At 45.8% G+C, this 22921-nt stretch overlaps 1 protein-coding gene across 4 annotated transcripts in view; it reads left to right on the top strand.

Annotated features, from left to right (window-relative positions):
- WDR24 (WD repeat domain 24) overlaps window positions 1-16384 on the top strand; it is a 178035-nt gene extending 161651 nt beyond the window's left edge. For 3 of the 4 annotated variants that reach the window (XM_086941261.1, XM_086941259.1, XM_086941260.1), the window contains exons 9-10: window positions 11700-11884; window positions 15763-16384. In XM_086941261.1, coding sequence (XP_086797387.1) covers window positions 11700-11884; window positions 15763-15931 — 354 coding nt within the window. In that variant the 3' untranslated portion in view covers window positions 15932-16384. The remainder of the gene's footprint in view (window positions 1-11699; window positions 11885-15762) is intronic. The other variant, XM_086941262.1, reaches the window with a different exon arrangement.
- The last annotated feature ends 6537 nt before the right edge of the window (window positions 16385-22921 follow it).

Genomic DNA, 22921 nt, shown 5'->3' with positions numbered 1-22921 from the left:
GCTCCCCCCCTCCCCCTCCCTTCACGGCGCTGTGCCCATCTCCTGCCTCGCAAGCACCACACACGCATGCGCATTCACAGAGACACACAAGCGCCCATGCACGCACCCATACATACAGAGAACACATCCCCGCCGTCGCACACAAACACACTGCATACACACACGCATACACAGAGACACACACACAAGCACGCACGCACCCATACATACAGAGAACACACCCCCGCCGTCGCATACACGCATGCGCACCAAGACCCCCGCCGCCCCACTCACCAGGTTCTTTGTTCGTGTCCCTCGGCAGCCATCCGGTCATTCTGGGCAACAGGCGGGTGCCGCGCTGAGACGCAGTCACGCAAATCTTCCGGCGGGCACTGGAGCGCGGGGTAGACTCCCGTCTGCTTCCTGTATTTCTCTGGCCCCGCCCCCGTCCCAACACAGATTGCCTGGCTTCCTGTTGAAGCCGGGCTGCGGCGTTTCATTATTTTTCTTCTCAACGGCAAAAATATTAATCTTCACTGGCTGACTCCATTGCAGGAGTTGTAATCTTGGCTCGCTTTAAATTAATTGGAATATAATCGTTTTTAAACCAACAAATTGAATAAAGCCTTCACTGGACATACGCTCTCATCGTACGAGAAGGCACAGATTACGTGAAGAAATTGCCATAATTGGATATTCCTTGTTTTTTCTTCTTTTCCTCACTGCTGTCTTTAAACGGAAACCCGAGGGAGCCAGGCTCTGCTTGGGAATTGCCGCATCGGATGTTTTCTTTCGGGTTGTTTCAGTTTGGGCTGCGCGTGTTTACGTTTAATCCCTGAAAGTCGTACAGTCTCGGCTTTGATACACTGCTATCTCCTCCCTGCAGTCGGGCTCTGCTCTGGCAGATGGCGGCGGAGCGCAGAATCATCTCTTGAAACAACATGACTCGTCCAAGAATTATTTGCGTTACGTTTGTTTGCTTCCGCATTAAATTATCATATATATGCACAGGCAGTAATAGGTTAGTCACGCGTCAAATATTCAGAAGGCTGAGATTGTGTACGCGGCATTTAAAATAGCAAAAACAATTTGCACCGCCTGCTTCTGTTTCTTTACTGTTTGTCCTTGCAGTCACTCCTGTGCTGTTATGCACCACGACAGAGGCATGCAACGGAAATGACGTAGGAAGGCGCGAGGTAAAGCAGCCTTAGCGTTGAAGACTTTAAAGTGCAGGTGTAGTGTTGACTGTTTCTCTCCAGTGTATATTTTGAAGGTTGGGTGTTCGAAGATTCTGTGGGGGGGTCCTGGCCTGGGTCAAAACCCCGATGCGGAACACCATTAGAAGCATCTTCCATTTTACCAGGTGCCATGAGCAGCTTATTCTAAGTGTAAACAAGCATTGGCAAACTCAACAGACCTGACTTTAATGTGCTGATGAATGCAAACTGCATTTGTGTATCATACACAGTGTATGCCTATATTTCGATGCGTTCCCACATTAAAGCCGTTTGCATTGCCAATGCTTGTTTAACAAGCATTTGCAATGCAATAGGTCTCGCATTTGCGAGAGATTAAGCTATTGGCATTGTAAATGACAATGCCTTTTATTTATGTTTTAAAAACTAACATGTAAATAAAAGGCATTGCCATTTACAATGCCAATAGCTCAAACTCTCTTTTGTTTATTAGGTGTTTATGTTTTTGATTGGTTTATTTATAGGCACTTTCTATCTATCTATCGCCCTCACTCTATTTATCTATCGCCCTCACTCTATTTATCTATCGCACTCACTCTATCTATCTATCGCCCTCACTCGATCTATCGCCCTCACTCTATCTATCTATCGCACTCATTCGGCACCACCACTCAGGGGCACCACAGCATCAATCTGTGCAACCATTCAACAACAACTGGTTCAAATATGTTCTCTCAATGTCTCAAACTTTATTACAAATGTCACAAAAAGATGTTAATATTTAACTTCTGTTCTTGGATTTTCGTCACAATAAAATACACTTAACACAATCTTCACAAAAGTTATTTACAAAAGTTTAAGCTATTGCTATTATTAATTACAATAACTTTTATTTAAGTATTAATTATTAAAAAAAATTAAAAGCCATTGTTATTTGTAATAGTAATACATCTAAGTCACGTAAATACAACACTAATTGCATTACAAATGCTATAGGTGTCACATTTGCGAAAGTTATAACTATTGGCATTGTAAATGACAAAGCTAGTAATTTAGCTATTTTCAAAACCAACACAGAAATAAAAAATTGTCATTTACAATACCAATAGCTCAAAATTTCCTAATGCGAGACCTATTGCATTGCAAATGCTTGTTAGATTGTGTGGCCTCATTAACACACACGTCCGGCCTGCTTCGGGGGTAACTTTTTTAGGGTGGTTAACTACCTGCTTTTGAAATAACATTACAAAAGCAGGGGTTGCAAAGAGCCAGGCAACCCTACGAACTTTACTCCACACCCCAGGCACTCACCCACGTCTCCTGAATCACAAAATCATGCCTGGGGTTCCCCAAGAACGTCTCCCAAGATCGTTTCTAGGGGAAAGCTTCCATCCTCTACTCCAGGAATGCATCTGGAGAGTGTTGGTGCAGTGATTCTTGGGAGCACAAAGGATGCGATCCCCGCCGGCCAGCGTGTACATATAACGCCCTTTTGCAGCTCTTTTTGCTTTTTTGATGTAAATAAATCAAACGTATAAAAATTATACCTGTATGGATTGCTGGCGCTCCTATATATTTTTCTGCTGGACATTGTATATTGTACGTTTATTGGCAGTCCTGCACACTTCCAGACTGCCGCGCCCCAGCTCAGCCAAAAGCCCGCCTTCAGCCACTCTTCAACGGAAATGAAACTATGTTCCGTGAAAGGCAGGCGCGATCTGCTGCACTGCCAGTGACATCACTAACGTGATGACGCCACGCTCTTTCAGTATGCCTGGGCCAGGGTGGACTTCCTATGAGGACACACCAGGCAGCAACCACGGAAAGAAAGAAGGCATTTATTTCAATAATTACCGGGCCATCAATCCGCCGGAGGAGAGCAATTGTATAGACCCGGCCCGGTGAAATAAGTGCCGGTGCTCAGCACCGGAAAGCACCGGCACAAATTAAGCACTGGTGACAAATGGCCTGTTTCTCAGTTTTTGTTATGTTGTATTTGGTTTAGCATCTCTCTTTAATCAAGGCGTCAATGTCCTTCGTTACCATCTTTTCAAACGCCAAGATCTCACTAGGCATTTTATGTGAGGGTGGCATGACTGTCGAGGGTGGTCTAAACCCTATGGTGTCCAGTTTGGATGGAGATAAACAACCAGAAAAGAAGTGGCAGTCAAGAAGTTGGGTCTGGTGGTAGGTACATAGGACAACCTTCACTCAGGTGGTAACCTCGCTGGGGGTGAGGTTGTGTTTGAACAGATTAATGATGGGGGCGGAAGGTGTGGTATTGGTATTTACCAGTTATACTGTTGCCGTTTCGTCTGTCTCTCCTCGTTTGGCTCTTGGTAGTAGGATCGCCTTCCCCTCCCTCTCTGTCCTCAGAGGGATTACCTCTCCCCCTGGCCTCTGACTAAAAACGACTGTGGGTCTTAATTTCTTGGGGCCTCCTTGATTTGTTGCAGTGCCTGGGTCTGGTATTGCCTTATCTGAGCTTTCAGAAACCGCGGTTACAGAGAATGCGATCTAACGTTAGTACCTACCCTGCCCTCTATCAATGTATCTCCCAGATTCGTCCTGCTTATAGCAGCTGTCTCCTGTATGTCTGTTTGTCGTATTAAGCTATATCTTTTGCTAGTGTGTCTAGTTTGCGATGTTGTGTAACAAACATTATCTCTGCAACTGATTTCTCCAAGGCTTCTAATGCTGCCACAGCGATATTCAGTGCAGTGTCATCAAGGATTTCCTTGGTTAGAACTGTTCTAGCTCAGTAATGTGTTCGAAGACAGTGTCCATGCCTAGAAACATTCAGTGAAATGAACACTGATTTGCAACAAAACTGAAGTTGTTGCGCAATTTGGGGTTCTCAATGAAAATTGCTGGTTTATTTTGGACTTGAAGGTGAATCCGGATGGCTATGCAGTTGGGTTCGGAGGAGTGTCTTTTTGGGTCTCTCTTAGCAATTTGCTCCTGCGGGGCATCCATGAATCTAGTAGCAGTGCATGAACACTATCCAATGCGTAGGTTCCCTCCCAATTCAGTGGTAAAACTACACATTAGTTTATTTTTGATTATAACTAAAACCAACTAATATCTGGTCTCCCTCCCATAGGTGCTTCCTTTTCTCTGTCCTGAGGACCCTGTACAAACAACACTAGAGGGTTGAAACATAGACACTATAATAGTGAACTGTATATATGTAATTCAGGAGCCTGTAACTCTATTTTAGAGTATAGATTAAACAACTGTGCATCCCCCACAGTCATTATTGATGTATATATTGTATAGCACTAACGCACTCCTTACTCACTTATATCACACTCACTGCTCTGTTGCATCATTTGGGAAACACAGCTTTAATCACAAACTATACATGTTATCAGAAACCAGAGAGTTTGCCTTCCTATGATTATAAGTAATTTGTGTTTGAATAAAATTGTATGTGTTCTAGTAAAACCAATCCTCTGATGGTTATTTATTAGGGTTTCCTTGAAAGGTGAGTTCCACACTTCCCCCTTCAAGGACTATTGGTTCCTTTATTGTTATACTACCCAGGTCCCAGGGTTACTGGGTTGCCCCTTGATTTACACATACATTCTTAGTGGAGCACAACCACCTGATGGGAGGCAGGATCTGATGCTTCAAAACAGGTTCAGGTCACAACATCAGACAGATTCACCCTACAAATTGTACCTTTCATTTTCTTTCTGCTGCACCTTTCACCGCCCCCTCAGCAGCAGACAGAGTATCATTGCGGCAAGAAGTGTAATACTTTTGGTCAAAGGAGCTATTGAGTGGGTGCCCGCACCAGAAGGTGAATGTGGTTGTTATTCCGGCTACTTTCTGATGCCCAAGAATGATTTCCTATTTTAGACCTGCACCTTCTCAACTCCTTTCTACAGGCGGAGAAATAAAAAATGCTCACCCTTCTCTCTGCCCTTGTCTGCCCTCAAGCCTGGTGTTGGACCTGCAGGACGCCTGTTTCAATGTACCGTTCCAGCAAGCTCATTGGTGCTACCTGTGGTTCGTGGTGTGATAGGAGTATTTTCAGTTTGCTGTACTCTCCTTTGGTCTCGCTAGTGTCTGTCTGATGTTCACGAAAATGATGGAGGTGGGCAGCACGCCTCCGGAGGTCAGGGGTGCCAGTCTTCCGTTACCTTGACAACTAGCTGTTGACCGTGGGCTCTCCCCAGTCAGTTGCCATTCACCGAGATACTTTAATAAACAAAGAGAATCCAGCCCGCAGGTAGGGTGAAGTGTTCAACATGTGTTGGAGCACTTAGTGTTTTGTAAAATACCCCTCACACACCAACAGGCCCCTTGGTGTCATGCTTCATCATCGGGGTCTTCGCACCCCTCTAACGGGATGCGGCGTGCTGCGACCTACGACTACGTGGGAGCACTTATAGTTAATGACTATATTTGGTGCATGTGTATAGGGTGTATTTACAAGTGAGTGGTGGGAGGTGGTGACTTCAGTGGAGCAGCGTGTGGGGGTAAGGCGGAGATTAGTATGTCCCGATCCTGTGAGTATAAAACTGAAAACGACCATATGAACAAACTACAAAACACTAAGTGCTCCAACACATGTTGAACACCACCCTACCTGCGGGCTGGATTCTCTTTGTTTATTAAAGTATCTCTGTGGAGCAAGAATCCATTTCCCATTTGCTCTACCTCCCCCCTCTTGTTTTTTGTATAGTTGCCATCCACCTCCAGCTCCTTCTCAGATGCTTCCCTTCCTTGGAGGCATTCTGGACATGGTTCATTTTAGTGCCTTTCCACGGTATAGAGAGTCCAGAACTTTGACTGTGATTTTGATCTTTCAGCCTTAGTTCTGGATTTCAGTGAGATTGGCTCGGATGCTGCTTGGACTGATGGACTCCCAACAGCCTGCTGCCATAGGGCTTATGCCGGCTCTGTAGTGGTATCTGTAGTCTCAGTAGGCCCAGCATCAAGAGAACCTCTCTGACCACGTTCAGATTATGCTGTAGACTATAAAGATCTACACTGGTGGTTAGTGGACGGCGTTTGGGTCGGCGGCAGATCCCTCTCCCTTCTCCACTCCGAGCTTACAGTGGTGACCTATTCATCACTTCTGGGTTGGGGTAGACATCTGGGAAAGGTGGTGATCAGATACCTCTGTTCTCCAGCTGAGACCTGGCTCCATGTCAACCTTCTGGATATGAGAGCCAACCGCTTGACATTGAAAGCCTTCCTTCCATGCATCAAGGTGAGGCTGGTACTGATGCTCATGGACAACACCACCACCACCACCGCCGCCATATGATACTCAGCGGTGTGGAATTTAATAAAATATCTGCTTGTCCATGGGGCAGGTTCCTTCATAAATCTATCTGTTCTGTAACAAAATCCACTTGCCCCTTTTGTGCCATGTCATGTGGTGACAAATTATGGCAGCAATCTTTTTATATAATATCTCTGATATGGCCTCTCTGATTATGCCAGGGCTCATACAATGGTAGGGTATGAATACTAGCAATTCCCCAATGTTGCTACGTTTCCGCAGATCGACATTTTGGGGATGAAGGTAGTGGTAAGCAATAGTTTCAGGGTTGGGATACCCTTTGAAGTCTGTGCAAACCTACTAACTTGCATGTTCCAAGGGTTTTCACCAACTCTTCTCTAATCTTTTCCCATACTGAGAAAGTTTAGAAATTTACTTCTGACTATGGCAGACATAAAACGTCTACCAGGGATGGGAGAAAAAAAGTGGTTGAAGGGAAGTGAACTTGCAAACACTTCGATATTTGCATGAGCAAATCCACACATTGACATTTGCTCATGCTAAAATGCAATTCACAAATATTTTCTAGTACTATTTCTTGGCCAACTTCTGTAAATTCTTGCGAATTCACGAAAACCGTATATCTGCACTTAATGCAAGGACTTATATTATGGGTGAACTTTTGAGTCTTTCTATATTAATTTGGTTACTAAGTATGTCTGGCGTAAGCCATGGCCTTTTGCGTTTGATAAAATTCTCTCCCTCACTGTGATTAACAGCATTCTGCTCTCTCACAAATACCAGCCGTTGTAAAGCGCACAGCTACCTCCGAAGGGGTGTCCCGGCGCTGGGGGCCCTCAGGAAGATTAAGCAAGCTATTGCCCAGAGTCACCTGGTGTTGGGCTAACCTGCCGTTGGCACCGGGGATCGAACTGTGAACCCCGTAGTCCGGAGTCGGGCACCCTGGATGCTGCGCCACACCTCTTCCACAAGCAGCATATAGGCACACAAAGTAGTTTTGTTCAGTGCCAGGAACTACTGTCTCAATGTGTGCTTGAGACCAAAATCAAGTTTTGTTTTTGCCAGTGTTTGTTATAACGGTTATGGCCTGGCACCAGACCAATAAGGCTTTACAAAAACAATGCAAAACTAGTCTCACAATAAGGCTGACCACCAATTTCAGACCTACTGGCTTTGCCAATGCTTGTTGGTCTTTGTTTCCCATAATGTTATTGAAACTGGTTGCCCTGCTTTTCCATTATGAATATTTTTGAGAAATACTAGCATACATCAACACATTTTACTGAATGATGCTGCAAATAAATGGTAACCAAAATCTTACAGTAGTTTAGTGAAATGTTTTTTTTCCTACTTATATATTTTTTTGTGAACATTTTATTTTTAAAGCAAAGTTGCTTTCAAGCTTCTGCAAATATTTCCATCTAATCAGAGAGCATTCTGGTAGCATTAGACATAGCCTTCTATTTCTAAACATTGAAAACGTGTCTACACAATTTTATAGTGGAATCACGGAAAGTAGTGCAGTCCAAGCTTACAACATTTACTTAGAGAGCTCACCCTAAAAATATAGGCTTTGAAGTAATGAACCATAAATACAAGTTTGAACAGCTTTAATACATGGACACTTATATTACCTTAACTGCAGATATTCCCCTTCCCTGATCCATAATGTGGTACTGTAAACTGGCAGCCAAATGGTTTGTGCTGAAGGGTGTTGCAGGGATTCTGCTCAGACACAGAACTGTTCAGAGACCCTGGACCTCAGTGAATTGTGGTGGACCAAAAAACTCACCTTAGTACCTAGAACCCCTAACCAACTGGCATCAGTGTCACATTAGCTCTTCATCCTATAGCAAAGTAACCAATGATTAGACAACCCAGGACATGCGACTTAGGTTACTCTCAGGAATGGTGGGAATCAAGAACACTCTTTCGTTTGTTATTCTCATACCAGTCCACAACATGGGTAAAAAAGAGACACAGTAAAGTTTAAAATGTTTATTTTGACGACGTGCTCTAAGATGCAGTATATTTGCAAGCATAAGCAGGCATGTGATTAAAAATAATACAAGCAGCATTTTTACAATTCCATAAAACACAAAAGGGGAAATCATATTATAATGATGGTGGGAACCGATCCTATAGTGCCTTATATGCCACCCCCCCCCTAGCTAGGAACTATGTTTTATAAAATATAGAAGGTCTCTTAGGCTTGTGTGGGGGACCCCATACCTCTAAGATCAGCAGGAGTGAATCGCATCAGGATCTGCAAAAGCTCTCTGTCTCTCTAGAAACTGAATTCTTCCAGGTGTTTCAAATCATGTATGCAGTGCCATATTAAAGGCGCCAGAATTTTAGTTAACTGCAGCTGCGTGTATGTTGTGCCTAAGCGTGAGCCGATCAGCCCGAACAACAGCTAAACGTTGTTATGATAACCTTGAAGGCTTCAGAACTCACTGTGCAGTCTAAGGCCGCGATGTGAGTCTAGGGATGTTGAAAACAAGCCATTCTCATGTGAAGATCTTCACAAAATTCAAACTTTCAAAAACAGCTACCTGCAGTGTCCTGTGCAAAAGCGGCAAAAGGGCAAAATGGCTAATAATAAGCTTATGCTAACATAACAATGTGCGCAAGCAGAGGTCTGCCCTCACTACAGGGGTTTGGGCCTACTTGTCCCAAGGAAAAAATACACATGAAAACGTGTTGCCCTTGAACCCAAACAATGTGTCCTATGCATCAGGCTATAGGAATTCCACATCCCTGGATACTGCTACAAACAGGGTGGGTTGGGCTCACAAACCCTATGGCAGGAGGCCGTGCTCCTCTGGTAGTGGCTGGACCACCAAGGCATTTCATAGTGGTGAAACATCTGGCAGGATCATTGAATATCTGGGTGGACGAGCACAGCTGTCAGTGCCTTGTGGATCACGAGTAGTAGCTACACTAAGAGGTGGTGCAAGGTATCTTCCACAATTGAGGATAGCATGGCTCAATATATTCCCAACGCTAAGAACGCATAAAGTCAGCATGTCTGTGCTTAGCAGTTTTCAAGGAGTCTCTCACAGCGAGACTGTTTCTGCCTCAAGTGGAATTCAGGCCTTTCTGCTCATACCTCTACTGCCATTAATTCTCAAGAAGATCAGTGCTGACTGGTACCAAATTATCCTAGTAGACCCAGATTGGGCATGGAAAATATGGTATCCAGTACTCCTGGGCTTAGGCATTTCCCTCCTATCTGGCTGCCCCTATGGAAGGATCTGCTGTCACAGCAGCAGGGCAGGGTTGTGCAACCAGGCCTTCGCAATCTCCACCTTCACGCTTGGAGATTGAGTGAAGATAGCCGAACACCTTCAACCTTCCTCTGGAGGTGGATGATGTTGTCTTAGTAGCTAAGTGTCCCTCCACAAAAACTCTGCATTATATATTGTTGTCATGTCACTGTATGACCTTAATTTGCTTCTTTCTTTTCAGATGTGTACTCCCTTCGAGCTGCTTCACAGCTGTTTATTGCAGCTTTCTACCATCAAGACTGTCCCTTGTTGAAATAACATCAGATTGTTGTGCGAGTGAGCTTCAAGCTCTGTGTCAACCTGCCATAAAGCACCTCTTCTCAGACAAGTTGGTTTTGCGGACACTGGCATCCTTCTTGCCTGAAGTTGTGGCGCTGTTCCACGTTGACTGAACATCGCCTTGCTGGTGTTCAATGAGAAATTCCATCTCTTGAACTCCAAGCAAGCGCAGAGCTTTTATATAGAACACTGGGTGGATGATCAGTTCTTTGTGAGGTCTCTGGAGCTACAAAAAAAGCAAGGCTGTGCAAAAGAGAACCTTCTTCTATTGGTTCATCCTCTTCATTAAGATCTACTACGCACCAGCAGGAAAAGCAGCCTATGGAAGGACTGCGTGCTCACTTTACCAGGCCCAAAGATGCTACCACTGTACTGGCAGACAGTGTCCCTGTCCTGGATATTTGCCAGGCAGCTACATGGGCATCCCTCCATACGTTTACAAACCACTATTTTTGGACAGTCATGTTCGCAAAGAGGAGCATGTTTCCCCACTCGATCCTTGCTGGACTTACTTGTTTTGAGTCCATCCACAAACACGCTTCCAAATAGGTACTACTTTTGTATCTATACAGCACTTGAGGAATCTGTGACTAAAAGTCTCTATCAGAAGAAAACGTTAGTTAACTCTATCTAGCTGCAGATTCCTCACCTATCCTCCTGTCCGCTCCGTTCTATGTTTCGACTCTATCTATTAATAAAATCCCATGTCTAAAAATCTGCAGACTAGTCACACCAATTTGCTTTTGGAGCTCTGCGCCTAGAGGCATCCTACAATCCCGAAAGCAAAGTGACATCAGGAGCAGCGCCTATATAGGCTATGCACACGGTTTTCTTGGGCAGAATTACATCAGTTTGAGCCTTATAATGTGACCCAACCGCATCCAGAGGCATTGATAACAAGTTTCCAGATCCTGTCTAATGCCTTGGGAATAGTGTAAAGTTGAGGAATCTGCTACTAAGAGTCTCTACAGAAAGAGAGTTAACTAAAGTACTTACCTTGTTTGTCTCACTGTTCAAAGTGGCCATTGCCCTTAAGATGGATATTACAATAGCAATTCTTCTAGCGAATGGTCAAAATGAGCCTCGCACTCGCTGAGACTTATGTTCTAAAATATTTATACAGCACATAGCCTGCCGACATGGATGTTCTATGATTCTGGAGCGGTTTAGAGGGAACTTAAAACCATCAGTGCAAAAATCACTAAAGTACTTAATTTTTTCTTTACAAATGAGCACCCTGGAACTGTCAAACCTTGACTGTGTTCCATGTTTGACAAGAAACATCTTTAAATTTTTTTACCATAAATGGTGGGTTCACTTATACAGGTAATGAAAAATGTACCATCTTTGCCCCATTGTTATTTAGTCCCACGGCAGCGATTGACAATTTGTTCTTACTTTTGTTCTATTTTTTCAACAATGTAAAGAACATTCCACCGCGACATTAGATGCCGACCTTGCTGTGCTATGGATTCTTTTGATTAGACTCGCCTTCTAGATGCGCATCCATGGCTAGCCTCCTTCATTAAGGTTGATTAGTCTCTTGCCTATTTTTAACTCTGCTGTAGTTTCCAACAATTGTTCTGCAGGATTAAGCTTTAAATATGCCCTCTTTATCTCTGAGCACCATTGATAGAGCTCTTCTACTCAACTCTGCTCCACGCTTAACCTATTCCCATTGCTTTTCTCTCCTAGGAACATTGGTACACATCCTATATTGATTTGCTTCAGCGTTTCAGACTCTGGAATGTTTCCAACGAAGTGATCAAACTAAGCACGTGCAGCTCCATTAACTGCATGAACCAGGCGTCCACCAGTCTGCACATCAACTGCAGCAACTGCAAGCGACCGATGAGTAACAAAGGTTGGATCTGTGACAGGTGAGTAGAGCGCAGATGCAAAAGGGATTACTGAGGGGCTCCCTGAGCGGTGTGGGTGTTTGTTGTGGGTCAGGATACTCTGGAATAGTGTAGAGGGTTCAGTTGACTAACATGCTCTGGAAGAGTGCAGAGCAGCGGGCTGCTTAGTGTTTCAGCCTTGTCCTTAAATTAAATTTGGCCACAGAAAGTTTACAGATGAAATGATAGAATAGCCGAGTAATGACAAGTGGCTTTGTAGAGTGTGATCTTAGCTAGATCGAGAATAAGAAGGATATATGGATATAGTGTATATGAGTGAATATGTGAGTGGGGGGAGGAGGCCATGTGTCAGTTAACAGGTGCATGGAATGTGTTCTCCATTATTCATATACTGGAGACATTTCCTGTCTTCAGTCTGGGAATCCACAATAGCTTTAAATAGCAGGAAATGGTGATAAGCCTCAACAACAGTGTTTGGTTAGTCGCATATCCGCCTCCAGAAAAACTACCTAAACTTGAGGCAATGAGGTGGAAGTGCTGAGACCTCTTACTCCACCTATAGGCTGCCTTATTTTGGGCACTTTGGTTCGCCCTGGATTCCTGCCACTCCTGGATTCAGATTCAGCTTTTATCAAACTGTGATTTGATTAGAGATGATTTTGGAGATGTTCACCTCAGGCTCAATGGGGCCACTGTCACCAACAGCCACTATGGCAGAGAAAGAAGAAATGTCTTTTTTAGTTCTGCTCAGCCTGTGGACAAAAGATCTACGCTGATGATCCTCATGATCAATGCATTTATTTAGTTTATCCTGCTCATGAAGCGTTTCTCTGCGACAAATGTTAAAACCTTTCCATCAAAGATGATTAAAGGTGAAGAAAAGAGGTTGGCTCTTTATTTACTGGAAAGGAAGGGCATGCCCCTCCCAAAGGAGATGCTTTTGTGGATGATTCCGTTCAAAGGGCCACATCAAGCACTCCATGAATGCAGCGCTGAAAAGGAAGCATGTGGAGCTTCCTCAGCTGGAATTTACTTCAGGAGTGTCTGCAGCCACCACATCCAAAGGATGAAGCCTTTCTCAGACAAGGTGTTTAAAGGGGCACGAAAATTATACTAAAAAATAATAGCTGCATTGATCAGGAAAAACGACTCTGCGTCCGTCTCAGAACAAGGAGGAAAGACGTCCCATTCCGTAAGAGAAACTACACCGATGCTTTGAGACTGGGCCATGTCAAATGAGTGGGACATCACAGTGAAACATCTTCCACGATACCAGAAAGACGAGGCAGAAGCCCTGAGCTGCCCCTCTTTGATTTCCAAGAGTGGGATTGCCATCAAAATCAAGTCGAATACATCTGTCAAAAGTGGGGCTACCCAACAATAAACCTGTTTTCTACCTTGAAGAACAAAAAATGCCGGGATTACACTAACAGTTTGTCAATCGGCTTCCGCAGGCAATGCCTTTTCCATGACCTTGTTGAATATGTTTGTTCAGGTGTTTCCATTGTTTCCCCTCATTCCCAGGATTCTGAAGAAGGCGAAAGCAAACCACTTCCCTGGTCCTGATTTCCCTGACATAGACTCAGCAGTTTTGGTGACTGTCGGCGCACCCACCAGTCCGGTTGAAAAACTATCACAGGTTCATCTCCAGAACAAATGGTGAGATACTCCTCCACGATCTCCAGTCTCTTAAGACTGACAGCATGGTACTTGACCACTTCGAGTTCCACCAAACTAATATTCATTCAGACTGAAGAGACAGCTTAGCGCAGGCATGTGCACCATTGGAAACTAAGATCTATATTGCTGAGTCGAAGAGATTCTGCATGTGATGCAAAGAAATGGGCCATAACTCAACATCCATATGACCCCATCAAGTGTTACCGTGGTTGCTTAAGCTAGCCAGGAGTTCTCTGAAGTACGCATTAAACAGGGTACACTTGGCTGAAATTTCCAGGCTCTGGAGGACAGAAGGCTCTTCCTCATAGAGGGTTATATAAAGCAGTTTATGAAAGGGATTTTTTGTGCCTTGCCACTGGTTAGGTGTCCTCTTTTTCCAAGGGAGATGTGTTGAGCCATTTCGCTGACTTCCTTTTGAATCCATTCAGAGTGCTTCTGAAGTTCCTTCTATAGAAACCTACATTTCTGCTCACTCCCACTTTGGGTTAGGATAGTTGGAGAGGTACAGCAGTTCATCATAAAAGAACTATATCTACACTTCTCCAGACGAGGTAATTCTGCAAACCTATCCAGTATTTACTAGGCCTGGGCGGAAGTCACAGAGTTTTACTTTGCGGAATTCCACAGAGTTACAAAAAAACTCAGCAAGGTTCTGTGAAATTCTGCGAACGGGCACAAATAGGCACATCATGCTTATTTAGTGCCTGGAGCTCGTCCGCGCTGAAAAATCAGTGCGAACAGCAACAGACAGCACGTCAGAGCACCCAGCTCCTAGAGTTGACTTTGCTGCTTAAGTAGATTTTCTACTCATGCAGCAGCTTTTCAACCGCAAAAGGTAGAGACTGCCCACGTCTGCCCGCGTTGGAGAAATCTTGCTGGGTGTCCTCCGAGCGGCTGGAAATGGTGCTAGGGGACGCCGAATCTCGCACGCCAACGTACTGTTTTCAAGCCACATGAATTTGAGTGAAACATCACGTTACAGGGGAGATGGGGGGGGGGGAGAAGGGTGTTCGCCCAGCTGAGCAAAATCTATTGTCCTTCCTAGTATGCCAAAAGAGCTTACCGACTTTCACTTGAATGAACCGGTTATCCTAAATCATTACACTTCCAGGATGCTCGTACATGCATCTGGTTCGATATAGCAGAAGTAAGTACTAAAGTTAATCCAATTAATTATTTGGCCATCCAGGAAGAAAGAGGCTGTCTCCTATCCAAATAATGCATTTCTTGTTGGCTGTCTGCCTGTGTCACTTTCTGGGACAACAAAGCAAAGTGTTCTCTCCAGGGCAGAGCTTTGGCGCACTCCGTCAGAAGCATGGACATGACTTAAGCACTCCATGTTGTAGTGTCATTTGTAGTGCAGACCCATGGAAAACGAGGCATACCTTCAGCAAGCATTACCGCCTAGATGTAAATGCTACAACATACTGCAGTGGAACAAGCAGTCCTAGGCAACCTGTTTCAATACAGTGAATCTCCTTACCGCTTTAGTCAAATGATACCTACTGCTTGTTATTCTGATTCAAGCATATTAATATATGAAAGATCCAATGTAGGAGAATAAATTCGTTAATTGCATGACTAAGTATGAGCTATGGTGATTTTAGAGGGAGCTGGAGTGCTCAGCACTTCCACCTTGTTGGCTTAAGTTTGGGTTGTTTCTAATGAGGTGGAGGTGCTACTAAATAAACGTTGTTGAGGTCTACGGTCATTTTCACGCGGTTTACTGCTATTTAAAGTTACCGAGGATTCCTAGCCTGGTGGCTGGGGAATGATTCAAGCATCAGAGTAAATCAAAGATACCAAAACATAAGCTATATGTAAGTAATTAATTTCTTCTGGTTGATGTAGATGACTTAAACCTGGGAAACACTTTTCTGGTTTAAAGATACAGCAAGCGTATTCAATTTGTATTTCAACAGCTCACTTACCAGCTTGTTTTGTTTAGATAATCTTGATTTGGTCATTAAAATGAAAATAAAAGCACAGAATAAAATACATACAATCAAAAGGTTTAAGAAAATCTCCAATTTCATTTACCAACTCACTCACTACATCTCAGCACCCACCCTTTGAATACTTTAAATGTGAACATTATTGGGAAGCAAGGACCTATTTGGACGGCTACTGTCCTAAATTCTAGAACGTAACTAACTGTATATTTCCTTCCTTTGCAATCTGCTACAGTTTCAATGGTTTCTCTTTTTCCCCCACAACAGGTGTCGGCAGTGTGCCAGCATGTGCGCCGTCTGCCATCATGTGGTAAAAGGCCTGTTCGTGTGGTGTCAGGGCTGTAGCCACGGGGGCCATCTTCAGCACATTATGAAATGGTTGGAGACCAGTTCTCACTGCCCAGCGGGCTGCGGACATCTCTGCGAGTATACTTGAAAGCAGGAGACACCCTGGAATGGAATCCAATAACATTTCCTGATGTACAGTGTCATGTAGCTGGGAATGGCGGTTTCCAATCTGTATTGAGAAGATGGCGTGTTCTCTGTTAATGGCTGCCTGACCAATACAGTACCAAAGCTGAACTGGCGTGAAGCACTAAAGGAGAGGCAAACCTGTACCTCAAAAGAAGGGACTTCAGTCTGTCTGTGGCATACTGTAGCAAGTTGCACTGACACATGGAGACATTTGGATGAAGTTGGATGCCAGGTCATACCTTGACCTCGTATTTGCAATCATTTTAAAACTGGTTGCTGTGGTTTTTCCACTCTTTTTTTTATTTTTAACGGTAAATGATGTGTCCTTTCAAGACCGATTTCATGTACAGAGACATTGACATGTCTCTCCATATATTTATGAAGATTAAATAAAATGAGTTGGCTTTTTTGAAAATGGTGTTATTATTTATCATCTTTAATGAGAATTGAGTTTTCAAGTCATGAACTTCTACCTTTAGAAAACGTGTATGGCTTACCTTTTATTTTTTAATGATTTTACTTTTCTAATGAAGTTTTTATCAAAGAAACAAATGAACATTTGTTAAAAAAGCAAGAAAACTGAGTGCACACTATGATGAATTCTTATCAATAATAAGACAAATTTCTTTGCACTAACTTTTGCAGCATTTGTTCCATTGTTGGAGAAAATCGGAGTAATAGATAAAGATTGTTTTGCAGCGTGAATCTTTCTGGATTCACTATGCTGTGCATTATTCCGCGATCTGGTGGTTGGGTCCGGATTCGTAGTCTTTTTTCTCTTTTTTTTTTTTTTTTTTGTGTAGCCCAGGTGGGCGTCGACGTCCCACCATTTGGTGCACCTTCGTGACGTCGGCACGCTTCCTGCGGAAGCTCCCACCCTTGGGCGCCATCTTCAGATTCTTTTTTCCGCCGTTGGGTCTGGATCGTCGCATGAAGCTCCGGAGAAGTTTCAGGAGAAAAGAAGGAAATACAAGTTTTTGGAAGAAAAAGGACCGAGGAAGGTCGGAGAAGAAGACCTCCTAGAACCAGAACGGAGAAGGAGGAAGAAAACATCGAGGTTTTCGACAGCCAAGGAGAAGGAGCGGGCAGGGGACCCCCTGACCGAGCACATGGACAACACTCCATTCAAGTTCTGCCGTAATTGCCACCACAAGTACGCGCAGAAGGACCAGCATCCAGTCTGCAACCTCTGCCTGCCGGTCGACCACTCCAGCGAGGATTGCAACGCCTGTTCAGTCTTTAGCCGAAGACTTTGAGAGTTCGAGAGAGACAGAGGGTGGCCCACCAGACGATGCAAGGGAAGGGGACCACGCCGACGCTTTACGACCTGGGTGCCTCCTCCGAGGAAGAGGAGAACATCGCCGAGGGACCAGATGACTTCACGGTCGTAGAGACCGATGTGAGACCTTCAAAAAAGGTAGGAGAGTCTACGACCCCGAAAACCCAGACAGGGCCTAGAAAGCCTGAGGGAGAACCCCGAAAAACAGAGGCTAAGTCCTCGAAAGGAGCACCGGCGACGAAATTTTCGACGTCCGAAGTTGCATCCTCCGAAAAGCCCAGCGGATCCTTCGAAAAGGACTCCCGGATGGCGAAGACCAGCGAAAAGCATAGGTCGTCGAAGCAGGCCCTCGAGAAGGGACCCGCGAGCGAGAAGACGCTCAAAATGGCCTCCACGACGAAGGCGCCGTCGAAGAGACCAGCCGAGAAGCTCGACGCCGAGCAGGCGGCAGAGATGGAGAAAAAAAGAAGAAGGCTCGAGGCCGAAATGGAGAGTATGCTCCAGAGGAAGAGAGACTTCGACGAGAAAATGAAGAACTACTCGATTCCCTCGAAGACCGCGACTGCCGCCTCGAGCACCGCAGCGCCAGCCGAAGAGGCAGAGTTGCAGGAGGACTTCGAGGCCGAAGAGCCGCCGAAAACTCCAAACCCCACAGATGAAGGGGAAGAGGAGGACTTCTACCGCTCGGAGGAAGACTACCTCCGCGAGAGCTACTTCTCAGAATGTTCAGCGTCGTTAGACGAAGAATGGCAGGATCTCGAGGCCGATAACCCCGAGGAACCTGTGGAGACGTATCCGTCGAGGCCTTCGCCGCCAGACGACATCGGGGCTTACTATGAAGTCGTCAAGAAGGCTGCAACAGTCTACAATGTAAAGTTGGAGGAGGAACAGACAAAGGCAGACTTCCTGCTGGAAACATTGCTCCCCTCACAGACAAAAAGCAGTTTCCTGCCCATGCTGAAGAGCGTCACTGCACAAGGAACTGAAGCCTTCAAGGAACCGGCTACATGCAGGTCGGTGGCCCCGAGGACGGAGAAGAAATACAAGTTCTCCTCCGGGGACCCCCCTTATATCCAGGGCACCGTGGCAGCTGACTCTATTATCGCGGCAACTGCCAGGAGAAGGGCCAACGTGCCAACCACATCTGGTCCACCACCTGATAAGGAAAGCAGGAGGATGGACCTCACTGGAAGGAAAATAGAAAGGAATGCGGCCGTGCATTGGAGGATGGCAAACTCCAACGCACTCCTGAATAGACACCAATACCAGCACTGGGAGGAGATGAGCCAGTTGCTGAAACACATGCCTGAGGAGTACAGGCAGAGGGCAGCCCACCTCGTCGAGGGGGGAAAGGACATAGCAAACGCATGCCTGAAGACGGCCCTAGACGGGGCAGAAACATCAAGCAGACTGATGGCCATAGGTATCACTGAGAGAAGGCAGGCCTGGCTCAGAATATCAGGCTTCAAGGCAGAAGTACAGAACAACATCCTGAACACCCCCTTCAATGGGGAGACGCTGTTTGGAACAGCGGTGGATGACAAACTGGCCCAGCTGAAGAAAGACAACGAGACAGCCAAATCAATGGGAGCCCTACAATTCAGGGGGATGCGGAGAGGCACCCCCACGAGGAGACCAAATGGTATAGGTGGAAACCAGCAATCACATTCGCATCAGTCGCACCACCATGGTCAACAAGGGGACAACCAATGGCAACAGGGTCAACAGAGGCAGAATTGGGGCTCCCAGAATAGGGGCCAGTCCTTTCGAGGGAGAGGAAACGGACGGGGCCAAAGACGGAGAGGTGGTGATCAACCCCCCCAAAAATGACTCCACGAAGAGGGAGGCGCTCACCCACCCAAAGCCTCCGGGGGGAGAGCACCTACAGCTAAGGAGAGGCTCACACGGACACGGATCAAGAGAACACACAACACCAGTAGGGGGAAGGTTGAGATTTTTCCTACACGAGTGGAGAAAAATAACCACAGACAAATGGATACTAAACATTATACAACACGGATACTGCATAGAGTTGGAAAGATACCCACCAAGCAGGAGGCCAAAGAGAAGGGGTCACAAGGGCAGAGAACTGCGCCTGCTCCAGGAGGAAGCTCAAGAACTGCTCCTCAAAGAGGCCATAGAGCCAGTCCCGCAAAGACAACGGAACAAGGGAGTGTACTCAAACTACTTTCTAGTACCAAAGGCGGACGAAAGCCTAAGACCCATCTTGGACCTACGCTTCCTGAACACCTACGTAAAAACTCAAAAGTTCAAGATGACTTCCCTGCAAGAGGTCATCCCACAAATAAGGCCCGGGGACTACTTGTCCACAATAGACCTAAAAGACGCATACCTGCACATCCCCATGAACAGGAATCACAAACACTTGTTAAGATTCAAGGTGAACAAAGACCACTATCAGTTCACGACCCTGGCTTTTGGGCTCAAGTCAGCACCAAGGGTCTTTACCAAATGCCTCGCGGCGGTGGCCGCACACCTGCGAAGGGAGGGTATACACGTGTACCCCTACCTGGACGACTGGCTCGTGAAAGCAAGCTCTTACACGAGGTGCAAAGCCCACGCAGAACAGGTCACAAGAACGCTCACGAACCTGGGCTTCTCCATCCACTGGAGGAAGTGCTCCATGGACCCAGAACAAGTAAAAATCTTCCTGGGAGCCCTGATCAACACTGTCGAATGCAGAGTGACACCCAGCGAGAAGAGAACACTCAGCCTGCTGAAGGAGAAACGCCACTACCAGAAGGGGCAAGTTCTGACAGTGAGGACGGTGAGCAAGATCTTGGGGATGATGGCGTCATGCATCCACCTGGTCCCCAATGTTCGCCTAAAGATGAGACCACTACAGGAGTGGCTGCAACAACAATGGTCACAAGCAGAAGGAAGTTGGGAAGATCTAGTGGTTGTTACGCACAATGTGCAGGAGGAGATGACATGGTGGACGAAGGAGAATATAACGATGGGGAAGCCTCTAACGCCACCGGACCCAACTGTGACCATCACCACAGACGCATCCCAGAAAGGATGGGGCGCACACATGAACAGGCTCAGAGTGAGGGGTCTGTGGAACCCAGGAGATGCGGTCAAGCACATCAACTACCTGGAACTGAAAACAGTGTTGCTGGCCCTCAAGGCCTTCCAAAAGCATCTTTACAACAGAAGGGTGTTGATACAGACAGACAACACCACTACGATGTTTTACATCAACAAGCAAGGGGGGACTCAGTCATTCCCTCTGTCGAGCTTGGCTCAAGAAATATGGAGATGGGCGATCCCACTCAGGATAGACCTGCTGGCCATACACCTGCCAGGGAAGGACAATGTGGAAGCAGATTGGCTCAGCAGGCAAGCATCGGTGTCCCACGAATGGGAACTGAACAACCAAGAGACAGAGAACCTGTTCAGGAGGTGGGGCACACCGACAATAGACCTGTTTGCAACACGCCGGAATGCAAAATGCCAACACTTTGCATCGAGGGAACAGGAACCAATGTCCCATGGGAATGCCCTATGGATAAGCTGGTCAAAGAAATTTGCCTACGCTTTTCCACCGACGCCACTGATCCACAGAGTCCTGAACAAGTGCAGGTCGAGCAACATGACTCTCATCCTGGTGGCTCCCCAATGGGCGAGGCAGACTTGGTACTCCCAGATTATGGAGATGGCGCAGGGCAGAGCACACAAGTTCCCAAAAAGAAGAGACCTTCTCTCCATGGAAGGGGGACAAGTTCTACACCCAGAACCAGAAAGCCTCTGCCTGTCAGCGTGGCTCCTGAGGACTTAGAGTTTGCTCATCTAAAACTACCAGAGAGCACACTTCGGGTGCTGAGAGAAGCAAGGAGACCCAGTACACGGAAGTGCTATGGGGAGAAATGGAAGAGGTTCACGCAGTGGTGCCATAAGAAAAACCTGGAGAAAAAACTGACTAGAGAGTCTACAGTACTCAGATACCTCACGCACCTGATCAAAGCCAAACTAAGCTCGTCCTCGCTGAGGGTTCACCTGGCAGCGATTGTGGCATACACAAGGGGAGAAACAGGGAGAAGTTTCTTCACTTCCAGAGTAGTGAAAAGGTTCTTGGAAGGAGCAAAGAGAATAGCGCCACCCAAGAGGATGCCGCCGCCGGCATGGAACTTGAACGTGGTACTGACGGAACTCATGAAGCCGCCGTTTGAACCCATCCATAAAGCGTCACTACAAATACTGACAATGAAGACAGCCTTTCTAGTAGCAATAACATCGCTACGCAGAGTGAGCGAACTACAAGCTTTAACGCTGCAAGAACCGTACATACAAATACACAGTGACAGGGTCGTGATGAGGACAGACCCGCATTTCATGCCCAAGGTAGTATCTAAATTCCACATGAACCAAAGTATCCAGATCCCTAGCTTCTTCCAGAAGCCCACATCAAATGCGGAGAGGGCGCTCCACACTCTGGATGCAAGGCGGGCAGTAATGCACTATATAGAAAGAACGAAAGAACACAGGAAGACAAAACAATTCTTTGTGTCCTTCGCAAGGAGTCTCCTGGGTAGACCAGTGACTAAGAACACCATAGCAAGATGGATTGCAAAAACAATACAGCTCTGCCACATGCAAGCGGGTGAGGAGCTCACGGAGGGGCCACGAGCCCACTCAACCAGGAAGAAAGGGGCAACAATCGCCTTCCTGGCAAACACGCCCATCCAAGACATATGCCTGGCGGCAACATGGGCTTCAGTGCACACTTTCACTAAACACTATTGCGTAGATGTGCAGATGAACAAGGAAGCACAGGTGGGCCAAAGAGTGCTTCAACATATCTTTAACAACCAACGCTCATCTTCCACCCAGCCGCCACATGAGTGACAAAACCGCTACGAAATCAATGCACAGCATAGTGAATCCAGAAAGATTCACGCTGCAAAACGAATAGTTTCTTACCTGTCGGTGTAGTTTTGCAGCTTGAAGATCTTTCTGGATTCACTAGCGAACCCACCCACCTCCGCCAGAAAGATGAGGCTGGAGAAGGTGGAAGGACATAGAGTAAGATGGGAACGCTTAACAAGACAAATATACGTGAAGAAGTTTACGTTGAAGGAAAGTTTAATACACATAGCCATGGATTCACCACAAAGGAGGAAAGAAAAAAGAATCCGAAGATGGCGCCCAAGGGTGGGAGCTTCCGCAGGAAGCGTGCCGACGTCACGAAGGTGCACCAAATGGTGGGACGTCGACGCCCACCTGGGCTACACAAAAAAAAAAGACTACGAATCCGGACCCAACCACCAGATCGCGGAATAATGCACAGCATAGTGAATCCAGAAAGATCTTCAAGCTGCAAAACTACACCGACAGGTAAGAAACTATTCGTTCCATGTTATATTCTGTTCAAAATAAGCTTAATGTAATATGAACTGGATTTATTCCATCCTCGGCGCAAAAGATCATTGACCATAAGCTACACCAAGCACTCAAGGCAGACCATGTAATACTGACGGGAGAAACAACGAATAAACCACAAGACGGGAATACGTGATTCAGCTCAAGGTTTTTATTTTATTTTTTAATATATATTTTTATAAACAGGTCACATGATAAAATTACACAAGAAACACTTACCAAATATAAGGTTATATCTTCAGAATATACAGTAGAATGAGATCATCCATA

This window comes from Lissotriton vulgaris, chromosome 10 (genome assembly GCF_964263255.1).
Source record: "Lissotriton vulgaris chromosome 10, aLisVul1.2, whole genome shotgun sequence".
Classification (NCBI taxonomy): Eukaryota; Metazoa; Chordata; class Amphibia; order Caudata; family Salamandridae; genus Lissotriton; species Lissotriton vulgaris.
The sequence above is the reverse complement of the archived record's forward strand: the minus strand, read 5'-3'. Positions and strand labels throughout refer to the sequence as shown.